Genomic DNA, 12,309 nt, shown 5'->3' on the forward strand with positions numbered 1-12,309 from the left:
TTTTCCTTTTTAATTCAAAACCAGAGCCGGCACTCAAGGAAACAATAACTAACAGGGTCGACAAGACTGGGAACAGAACTGAACTAAGCTCTCCCAGGCTCCCTACCCAAGGCGATTACAATGCCTTCAGCATCTCACTGCAAGGCTGGGTCCAAGACAGTTTCTTGAAAAAAGAAAAAAGAAAGAAAGAGAAAAAACGAGATGCTTCCCTGGTTCAGCCATAGCTGAACTGGATCTGCAGACAAAAACGGGCTCCACAAAATAAACTCTGCCCCATCCATTCTGGCTTCGTCCAGGCACCACCAAATGTTCTCCTCTCCTCCTCCTAACCACACCACACCTCAGAAAGATGGATATACAGCGAGGGACGCCCTGCAAAGAGAACACACAAGCGGTGTGGGGATGCTGGGGGTTGGGAAGGAAATCCCTTGGGCTTTCTCAGCTCCAGTTTTCAGGTCTGTAAAATGAAGGTGATGATACTGGCAGCGCCGCGTAGCTTGTAAGTGTACAGATCCCCGCACGGACAGGCACGACACGTGTGGCCTTGGGCAAGCTGCCTAACTCTCTGGAGCCCTGGGGGACTTTCTGCAAAACGGGAATGATGACACCTGCCATTCGAGGGTGTTGTCCAGATTACATGAAATAAAATCAGGACATCACCTTGCACCCTGCCACGGAGGAAGTGTTCAAGAAAATTAGCCGCTACCATTATCCTCCCCTATCAAAGAGTGACGCTAAAAGATTAAATGAGATAAAATACAGGAACGGGACAGCGTCTTATAAATTACATTGTCCAGGGCTGTTTTCACTTCAGTGATCTGAGGCTACAGAGGCAAAGTTCCTTCCCCTTCCCACGTGCTTTCTTCATGAAATCCACTAAAACTACACTCTCCAATACCATAGTCACTGGCCACCTGAGGTTATTTAAATATAAAAGCTAATTAAAATTGAATAGAAATTCAGTCCCTGGGTAACACTAGCCACATGTCAAATGCTCGAGAGCCACTAGTAGAAACTGGATAGCACAGCTACAGAACGTTTCCATCACCACAGATCTTTTACTAAACCGCACGGAAATAACTCATTATATTACAGTGTGTTAAAGACCTGAATAACATTAAGAATGAGGGCTTTAAAGAGGAAGGACTGGTTAACTTTTGTGAAGAGAGTAAGGGGTGGCTGCAGAGAGGATGGGGCCTTTCAGGACTTGAGTACACGGAGAAGGACAGACAGACATCCAGGGCTGAGAAGCAGCACAGAGGCATCAGAGAGCAGAAGGCACCTGGGGAATGTCACCCACACCTAGAAGGCCAGGGTAGACGAGGACACAGATACCCTGGGAGATCAGCTGCGTTATGAAAGGCTTTGACTGTCGATGTGAAGAAATCCGGACTTTACTCTCTAGGCAAATAATAAACCAAGGAAACTTTTAAATACAGGAGTAAGGGGATCAAATCTAAAGTCTTATTCAACATGCTGACGCGCAAAAAAAAGAAAAAAAACAAGCAAACAAACAACACTGACAAAATTCACTTACCTCCACTTAGTAATTTCATGACCAGCCAAAGTTCATCTTTTACCACAAAAGAGGTGTAATAGGTCACTACGTTGGGATGGCTGCACTGACTCATGGCTTGAATTTCTTTCTATAAAAAGAGCAAAACGTGACATGTACCATCGGGTGAAAATCGGGACGCAAAACACATGTGAACCACAGATGAGTATCTGGGTAACTTTCCTTAAAGCACACCTGGGCCAGGGAACACCACATGAGAACTAACTCTCTCCCCCAAATTATCAACTTGCTAGAATTAGGAAGGCCTCTACAGGAGCCCACAGAGCCCTGCGGACCAGCCACAGGACAGAGGAACTTCAGATGAGCACACAGCCCACATAACCCACCCCCCGCCATATGTGACGAGTGCCTCCTACCTGAACCCGAAGCCTCGACAGAGATATAAGATGGGAGAGTTACTAGGAGACCTGGGTCCTGGGGCCAACCTGACCTCTGGGGGTTCTTAGTTCCTCTCTCATCCGAAAGGGGGCAACAAAACTGTGTCTGTTTCTCAGGACTACTGTGACAGTAATTGAAAAAATACATATAAAAATGCTAGAGTATCATTTTCCAAACTATCTTCCATGGTAGATATTCCATCAAGGAAAAAAGAAAGGTGGGGGTGGGAGAGGCAGCTGGTAAAAAAAATAAGCTTGGGAAACATCAGATACCATATCCCACTTCAAAAGCATCACAAGGTATATTAGTACTGTCAAAGGCTCTGAGAAGTCCTGCAGTAGATAAGCTGTGACAGCTGAACCCGCATTAACAATGCAGGAAAATAATGCTTTGTGGGTCACAGTTTAGAAAACACTGCTGCAGAAAAAAAGTTCCAACAGAAGACAAAAGCTTTGAAATCAAACAAATGGGAAACATTTGTCTGCAATACTCAAGTTCATATTGGTTCTGGTTTGCTGTTTTAAGTTACCACCAGATGCCTCCTATAAAAACCATCAGTCGAGTGCTAACCCGCAAAGGTATCAGACCAGCATAACTCACCTTCAAGGTGCTGACCAAAAGCCACAAGAGTAAACCTAAGCCAGCACAGAAACCTCACTTATGTTATCATGTATTTATGATGAAATAACACTGTATTTGTATTTCAATAAGGAGTGTCTACTTTGTTTCACTTAAAGTTGCCAACCAGAATACTCCAATTTGAGCCATCTTTATAGATCCAGTACCACTTTAAACCTCAAATTACCAAGATGACCCTACATGTCAATTACCTTGGCCTAAATACCGTGACATATAACACACATACACCTCTTAATATATGTTTTTTATTTAAGTGCTTTTTATCATGGATAAACTCGTAAGAAAATCACTAATTTTTCTATTTTCCTGTCATTATACGACACTTTCCCTTCCTCATTTTCCGCACCCATTTAACGGATCACAGGTTTTCTAAATCTGACACTTTTCTGGTCAGCATCTCCTGTCCTTTGAAGGAGGTCTGAAACCTGAGGTCCAGTTTCCATCTGTTTCTGGTGTGAGGTTTTGATACCGTAAGATGCTTCTGAGGCAGAAATGGAATGCTGTGCGGCATCTCGATTTCAAGCGGCTGGCAGCTGCTCGCAGTGGGGACGGCCCACTTTGAAGGCCTGCAGCTCTAGGTAGGGTCCAGTTTAAACAGATGCCCCCATCGTTCCCAGAAATGAAAACAACATTTCTTCAAAGGATGGGTGCTCTACATTTTCATGGTTTATATCCGATGTATAATAAATGAACGCCTTTCTAGCTTTCTAACCCCAAACTTCTACATCATTAAAGCATACAATCAACAACCGGTGCTCATACGAAAGGAAATTCTTCTGCATGGAAGCAAAGTTGGGTCAGAGTCTGGAAAACCGCATAATTTTTTAGACCTCTGCACTTAGATGGCCCATATCACTTCCTCCCCAGAGGATCAGGTTCTCTGACAGGACAGTGAGCTAGTGTGTGGGGGGGGGGAGGAGACAAGCTCCTCTTTTAATTAACCTATGGAGAAACTGTTTTAGATAGCCTATGGATATAACCTATCCAATTCTCTTCCTTCAAAATTCAGGGTCTTAGAGGTACCAGCTGGATATTTTAAAATTCCTGAGGATTTAAAAAAAAAAGAAGAGACACAGATACTGCTGCTACTAATACACCCCCAGGCACAGTGTAAGGGCAGATCAAAGAAGAGGTGGGCCCTGCATCAGTCTGACCACTCATAACCTCACTGCCCTCTTCACCGCTTGGCTGGGTGTCCATATATCCCACTCCGACACCACCCATTTCACTACACAGCCTTTCCATGCAGTAGAGCCTCGAATGTGCAAAGACACAATGAAAAACACTGGTCACTCTGCCTTGAGATACGACCTGTGCTATCACTGAATACCCATATTAAGTAACATTTCCACAAACACGGTAGAAATACTCTTTTCAAAAGGAAGCAATAGGTTGTCTATCCAACCCCTTATTTAGTGTATATGTAAGCCTTTTGTTTAGTAGCCTTTTGTTTAGTTGCCTTTTATAGAGATACAACATTTTTAAGCAGCTGCCCCTTGAACACACAGAGATTAGGGGCATCGACCGTTCAGAGTCAAATATCCTCCCCTCGGTATCCAAGGTTTGGCTCCTGCACGTCCTCAGATTCAGCCAACCGTGATCATGTAGTACTATAGTATTTACTACTGAAAAAAACTGAGTATAAGGGGACCTCCATAGTTCAAGCCTGCATTGTTCAGGGGTCAACTGTATTTATAACTTTGCCACGGTCTGAATGTCTGTGTCCCTACAAAATTCACAAGTGGATGGTGTTAGGAAGTGGGGCCTTTGGGGGGTGATTAGGTCATGAAGGTGGAGCCTTCATGAATGAGATTCGTGCCTTTATAAAAGATACCCCAGGAAGCCGGGTCACCCCTTCTGCCACCTGAGGAAGCAGAGAGAAGCCTGCAACCTGGAAGACGGCCCCCAGCCAGCCATGCTGGCACCCTGACCTCAGACTTCTAGGCTCCAGAACTGCGAGAAGTAAGTTTCTTTGTTTATAGGCCACCTGGTCTATGGTATTTTTGTTCTAGCAGCCCAGACACAAGGAGACAGTTTTATATATCTTTTATGATTTGAAAAACACAACTATTACTTGAATCAAATATTCTTTCCACAGAACTACTCCCCCCCCCCCCATTTCCTTGAATCCTTTCTTGGTAACAGTCTACCAACTAAATTATCCAAGCTTTTCCCAATCGATGCCTTAACTTCATCCACACGGGCAGGCAAAGCCATTTATCCCCAAATATATTTCTTCCTATCCCTAAAAGCCCAAAGTATTGCCTAAAGATGAATAAGTGGATGGAAAAAAAAACCTTTTTACCCAACTCCTCCTACAGAATGACTGGGTTCCAATCCTCTAGACCCTGAATTAGGACACAATGCCCAGGAGACGTGTGGCTTAGAGCAGCACTTCTCAAACACGAATGTGGACTCTGTGAAGATGCACACCGGCATCCGAGTGACAACGCGGCAGAAGGCAGGCAGACAGGCCCTCGGGTGGAGGGCATGTGAAATGAAGGAGCACAGATGATAGGCTGCAACTGAGGCCCTGGGGTCGGAAGGGTAGGAGAGCAGGCCCAGCGGCACTGAGTGAGACCTCGTGAAAGGGGCGGGAGGCCACGCCGGAAATCAGAGAGACCCTGGGATTAAAGTGGTTTGCACGTCACAACCGCGGGAAAGGGCAAAAAATTCAAAGGGAGAGAAAAACATGAGGTCCGTGTCGGAAGAACTCAGGCAACACGTTTGCCAAAACTATAGTCAAGGACTGTAAGACAGGGGCTCCCTTGGAAGCCTAGTGAAACCAGGCCTGTCACCACGTGCCAAAGCAAGCTGCGGCACAGCCTCGAAGCTTCCCTGCGGCTGGAAGGGCTGCATCTGCTCTCGCGGCCTCATCCCAAAGGCACCACAAGTGCAATGTCACAAGAGCGGGAAAACCGACCTAAGACGGGGCAGCAAGTTGGAAGGCCTTCCCATCTGCTGACACCGACGGGCTGGGAGGGACACCCACACACTGCCGCTGGCCCCTTCCGGGTGAACTGGCCAGAAGAGGGCAGGACACGTGCCTCTTATATGGGACAGACGAGGTTTGGTGGGAGACACGGAAAAACATGAAGTGTCCTACCCCAAAAATGCGATAGGTTGGGAGGAAAAAAACTGCCCCGAAAAATCCCCCAAGCTGGAAATTTTTAAATTAAAAAAACAATAAACAAAAAACTGTGTTTAAATATTTATGAGCAATTTTCTAATACTGCTAGATGGCCTTTGTCTTAACCCCCTCCCCAATTTTTCCCTCCAATTACTATCAGAGAGTAAGCAGGGACCATGATTAACAGGGACGTGGGCCGGCAAGAGCCACTTGAGAAGGGCTGCCCTCTAAGACACAGCTGGCTTGGAAGCCTGACTTTGCCACTGACCACTGCTTGATTACCTGGGCAGGTCACCCGGTGTCTTAGAAACCCCAGTATCCGTTTATGTAAAACGAGCTTAATAATGCCGTCTACATAGGACTATTATGAAATAAGCAACATGAGACCTACACAACTCCTTGCAGAATGCTGTAAGTCAGTCTCTCGATGTCTCAGTTTCTTCTTTGTACGTGAGCATCCCCACATTGATCACTAATCCCAAGTGCCCCAAGTTCCCGACTAAGTCTCCAAGGGACAGACAGACCCTAGCAACAGCACTCACCTTTCCCCACAGAAACGCCACGTAAGGAACGCGCTCTGTGCCCTGCTGGCTCAAGGAGTGTCCTGTAACACGTGTCCAGGTCATTGGGCCAAGAATTTTTCTCTTCATTCCTAACTCTACATCGTCCTCATCTGTGTTTTCCCTTATTATTTCACCCTGTGTTTAATTTACACCATGTTATCATACTTCATGCATCCTGGTATGCTGCCTCAAATGCTTTTGGAATAAGAAGTCTAAATACATACCGATGCAAAGCTTTCAGAACAAAAAGAAACAAAAAAGAGTTTGAAGACAAAATAATTTGGAAAAAGTTAAAGCCCAGTTTCTTTTGTCCCAAAGACGATGCGATTCACAAAGCTCTAAACGGAGAGAAATGTAAATGGATTCTGAATTCAAAATATTAAACTATACTTAACCAAATTCACACATTTTCACACATTAGCTAAATCTGAAATACACTCTTCTTTATCTGGTATTGGTGGCAAAATATCCTACCCAGCCTTAAGTTGAGAAAGCAAACCCACCCAAGCTCCAGCATCACGTGCAGTTAAATCTGAGGAGGTGCTATTTCTAAGTGAATTCTAAAGCAGTTGTTCTCCACCTTGGCTGCACAGCTGAATCGCCTCAGGAGCTTTGAAAAATACCAACCTGGATCTCAGCCCCAGAGACACTGATGTAAATTGGTTTAGGACATGACCTGGGAATGAAAATTTTCGAAAGCTCCCAGGTGATTCCAGTGTGTAGCCAAGCTTGAGAAGCGCTGCTTTCCGGCTAAGCTCTGAGATGTGTTAATTCTTTCAATGAAATGCTGAGAGAAACATCTACCTCCCAAGCACATTTCCAACACGGCAGCTTAATCCAAAAAGGAAAAATAAATATATGACCCACAAATACTATCAAATAAAATGTATATTTCCAAATGCAAGAGATAACCAAATACATCTTTAAAATGTATCCAACACCCACGAGCATGTAAACAATTCCTTAAATGATATGAGGGTAACCATGTTCATTGAAAACACTTTTCAGAAAGTCATCACCCAGCTTGCACTTCCATAACATCAGCATCACTATGAAGGGTACCTTCATCAATATTCATAAATAACCCAATACTGTAAGTAGCTGGATATTTTTAAAAAAGAAAAAAGAAAACCATAAACTTCAATGATTTCAAATGTCAGCCAAGAAATGGGAGAAAAAGATGGACAAAGCTCTTCTAAGAGCAGTGCATTTTTTTGGACTGTCATTTTCAATCATGAAAAATATGTTATTGTGAAGTTTTTTTTAATTACAAAAATTAAATGCCACATATGCAGCAAACTCCTGCCTCTTTCAGAATAAGAGTACCAATAGGAAAAAACCTACTCAAGGAAGAGTTAAGTCAAACATTCTGACCTGTGCTATTGGATTGGCCAAAAAGTGACTTCGGTTTTTAGCTTTTAGTGACTTTAGTCTTTAGTAAAACTAAAAGACGCCGTTTTCATTTTCACCAAAAACTTTGCTGAACAACGTATTCACCCTTTTGTTTCACCACCACCTACCATTTTTCAAGCAACTGCATAATTCCACCTTCCCAAAACCTTTTATCGTTTTGAGCAAAAACTGCTCCAGGTGCCTTTTACAGTCTTCCAGGGAATTGAAATGTTTTCCATTAAGAGAATTTTGTAAAGACCAAAATAAATGGAAATCCAAAGGTGTAATGTCTCGTGAATACAGGAGATGAATCAGAAATGCCCAGCCAAGCTATAACAGTTTTTGCCTGGTCATCGAAGAAATATGTAGTCTTGCATTATCCTGATGGAAGATTATACATTTTCTCTTGACTAATTTCAGATGCTTTTTGTCGAGGGCCGCTTTCGGTTGGCCTAATCAGGAGTAGTACTTGTTGGAATTAATCATTTGGTTTTCCGGAAGGAGCTCATAATAGAGGACTCCCTTCCAATCCCACCATATACACAACATCACCTTCTTTGGATGAAGACCGGCCTTTGGTGTGGTTGGTGGTGGTTCATTTCACTTGCCCCATGATCTCTTCCATTCTACATTATGGTACAGTATCTGCTTTTCACTGCCCGTCACAATTTGTTTTAAAAATGTAACGTTTTCATTACGTTTCAGTAGAGAATCACTTGCGGAAATACGGTCAAGATTTTTTTTTTTTTCATTTAACTTATGTGGAACTCAAGCATCAAAGCGATTCACATGACCGAGCTGGTGCAAATGATTTTCAGTGCTTGATTTGCAGATTCTGAGTATGTCAGCAATCTCCCGCGTGGTATAATGTTGATTGTTCTCAATTAATGTCGCAATTTGATCGCTGTCAACTTCAACTGGTCTACCCGACCGTGGAGCGCCGTCCAGCGAGAAATCTCCAGCATGAAACTTCACAAACCACTTTTGATACGTTCAGTCAGTCACAGCATCTTCTCCACATACTGCACACATCTTTTTTGCATTTCAGTTGCTTTTTTACCTTTCTTGAAATAATAAAGCACAATATGCTGAAAATGTTAGTTTTTTTCTTCCATCTTCAATATGAAAATGGCTACACAAAAATTCACCAGTCTTTATGGCTTTTTTTTAATGCACGCTGATATGACAGCCGTCACATACAATCTAACAAAATTGTTTCGAATTACATTAAAGACAGCTAAATGCTACTAGAGCCATCTTACGGGGGAAAAAAAAAAACCAACAACCTTTTTGGCCAACCCAATATTTATGAATAAATGAACCCATGTCTCTCGCCAGTTAGTTTTATAATTATTCTCATATGATTTGGCATCTATTTATCCAAGTACAGTCCAACTGAAGACAGGATTAGAAATGGATAAAGTCTAGATAGTCTGAAGACAGGGAAACACTTGTAAGAAATTAGGAAACGGCAAACATAAATTTTGTGATAGCCTTAATCAGCGTTTGTGGAGAAGAATTGAAAATTGGAGAGAGCAGCTATAAAGGTGAGGTAAAGGATCAGGGGAGTTGGAGATCTGGGAAATTCCTGGAAATCAGCAGAGAAATCACAATGGGTAAACACGCACTTCCAACAGAACAGAAACGGGGCCTATTTGCTTGGTTATGACATCACAATGGCAGGCATTCTGCAAAAACTGGTCTAACAAACTAAGGAATTTTGCTTAGAAATGAAGAAGTAGCCGGAACAGTTGTTTTCACCAAGAGAAACGAGGAGACAAAGGAAAGCAAAGAGTAAAAGAGTGATGTCGAAACCCCACAGGCAAGCTCAATGGAGAAGAACCCTTTTCTTTCAGAGTCGGCTAAAAAACTTTGGCAAACAGTAACAAGGATGCCTTATGGGTTCTGAAAGCTCTTAAGCTGGCCATCAGGAATCTGAATCAGACTCAGCTATCAACAACTGCTGTTTGATCATTTAATTGTCCATGACTGGGTGTACTGGAAAAAGTAAAGCTGAAGGCTTCATTTAAAAAAGAAACACGAAGAATTTTTCTTTTCAGCCAATGTATGCTGCTGGAAACCTCCAGGCCAACTTTCAGCACTGCTGCTGTATTTGGCTTCTTCACCAAAGGATGAGAATGTGAGGTGAAACGTGTCTTTTTCTTTTTTGCAGGCTGCCCTGCCCCAGGCCTGGGTATGCTCTGCAGCCTGAGGTCCTGCCAGGGAACAGTGGCAGAAGCCCTGCCCAACACTCTCCAGCCTTCTCCCTGTTTCCGAGTCCTTTTTCAGAAGCAGCTTAATTAATTGTGGAAATAACCAAACCAAAATAACAAAGACAACAACATGGGAAAGAACAAAAGCATTCATCTAAACCCAAGCAATAACATTTTCCAGAAGTTTATGAGGACGGCAAAAGTGAAGTATTAAAAGAAGAAAAAAAGATGTAAATACAGTTGTATTCAGTCTGGGAGTGTCTTCCCCATTCTCTCCTCCTCTGAAAATGAGCATGTGCTGGGTCTCTTGTTACCAAGCACATGTAAGTCCAGAAACCTGAGTGGCCTTGCAATGTTAATTTCTGCTTACACTTTGGGAAAAAAAAAAAAATGAGATGTTAAAGATTTTAGCAAACCATTTCTAACAAATGTATAAGAATACTTAAAAGTAAATTCAGTTAGGTTATTTATTATCTGAGTCAGCTATGATATAACTTTTAAATTTAATGTTCCAAAAAAGAAAATTTTTTTCTTCACCCAAATATTACATATTCCTAAGCTAATGTAACTTTAGAGCTGTAAAAATAAGTTACTTTTGCATATGTGATATTCTCCAATTTTCTTAAAAATGGAATGTCTTCAAATTATCCAAAAGTTTCTCATTGCTAATGCTGCTCTCAACTGGACTATACTTGCGTAAGCACAAATACCAAATCATAGGAAAATAATTACAAAGCCAAGTGGCAAGGGACAAATGACAGGATAAAATTTAATATTTGAGAATGAAATGCTCAAAACAGTACTACACTCAATGCAGTAGGCTTGTATTTTAATGCTATACCCTTGGTATAAAAGATTCTACAAGAAACAGCCAAATGCACTTTGTTATCACATATGATGAGGGAAGTGCTGGGATATGAATGATTAATTTACAAATTAGAAACTTCTTTAGTTCAAAGAGAATGTCAAGTACTTTCATTGATACAATAAAGAAAACACACATAGCCTCCAGCTTTTTAAGCTGATGTCCTCAAACTGGTATAATCATTTTCTATAATAAACAAGATTTGCAAAAGTCTTAACACAATTACAGAGATTAGGTTAAAAGGCATCAAAAAAAGAAATTTTTTCTTAATTTTTTAAAATCTCAAAAGGCAAAAAAAAAAAAAACCTTTTGACTAAAGGAACTGCTTAGAGGTCCACAAATACTAAAAATTAATTTTAAAAGGATGAGAGAAGCCTGTGTCAGATAATAGGGGATAACTAAACTATTCTCTCAAATGACCATTAGGCAAAGTCAATATCTAGAGTTTTATTCTCCATAATAACCTACAAATCATAGCTAATTCTTTCCTCCAAAGAGATGGAAGGAAAGTATGGAAGGAAAGAGGAAGAAAGGGGAAAGGGAAACGGGCAGGAGGAGAGAAAGAGGAGTACAGAGGGAACTGCACATCAAGAGAAAAGCACAGTCATTAGTAAAATAACAATACAGAAGAAAGCAAAATGAGAGCAGGGCTTTGTTCTGAGAAAAGAAGACATAATTAACTTACAAATGTGGTCAGTGAAAGCAAAATATCCTTACAAAGATGATACAGGAAGAGAAGAGCAAATGGCAGACTTTCTAGTTCAAGACTGAGAAATTTTTTAATTATGTACATAGGAGAAACAGATGGCACTCTGTGTACCCAAATCTATGAATTTATAGTGAACTTTTATTGTTACAGCACAATACTGGAGTGACTTGACACTATCCCAAATTATAAAGCATAATTTACTAGTAATTAGTGTTTCTATTTAAATGATTTTAAAAGGGGATTTCATTAAAAGCATTAATTTTTAAATATAAAGAATCACAAACAAGACTAGAAGGCAACCCTCAGAATGGGAAAAAATAGTTGCCTATGAAACAACGGACAAAGGATTAACCTCCAAAATATACAAACAGCTCATGCAGCTTAATACCAAAAAAGCAAATAACCCAATCCACAAATGGGCAGAAGACCTACATAGACATTTCTCCAAAGAAGACATACAGATGGCCAACAAACACATGAAAAGATGCTCAACATCACTACTCATCAGAGAAATGTAAGTCAAAGCCACAATGAGGTATCACCTCACACCAATCAGAATGGCCATCATCAAAAAATCTGGAAACCACAAATGTTGGAGAGGGTGTGGAGAAAAGGGAACTCTCCTGCACTGTTGGTGGGAATGTAAGTTGGTACAGCCACTATGGAAAACAATTTGGAGGTTCCTTAAAAAACTACAAATAGAACTACCATATGATCCAGTAATCCCACTCCTGGGCATATACCCAAAGAAAACCATAATCCCAAAAGAAACATGTACCATAATGTTCATTGCAGCACGATTTACAATAGCCAGGACATGGAAGCAACCGAAATGCCCATCAAC

General features: G+C 41.5%; 1 protein-coding gene across 10 annotated transcripts in view; it reads right to left on the reverse strand.

The window, feature by feature from the left end:
* The window catches only part of STK39 (serine/threonine kinase 39), a 282,065-nt gene that overhangs the window by 206,615 nt on the left and 63,141 nt on the right, over nucleotides 1–12,309 (reverse strand). For all 10 annotated transcript variants that reach the window (XR_009055030.1, XR_009055028.1, XR_009055027.1 and 7 more), the window contains exon 3: nucleotides 1,538–1,646. Coding sequence is in view for 6 of the 10 variants with exons in the window: in XM_057744396.1 (XP_057600379.1) it covers nucleotides 1,538–1,646 (109 nt within the window). In the remaining 4 variants the exon portion in view is untranslated. The remainder of the gene's footprint in view (nucleotides 1–1,537; nucleotides 1,647–12,309) is intronic.

This window comes from Hippopotamus amphibius, chromosome 8 (genome assembly GCF_030028045.1).
Source record: "Hippopotamus amphibius kiboko isolate mHipAmp2 chromosome 8, mHipAmp2.hap2, whole genome shotgun sequence".
NCBI classification, from domain to species: Eukaryota; Metazoa; Chordata; class Mammalia; order Artiodactyla; family Hippopotamidae; genus Hippopotamus; species Hippopotamus amphibius.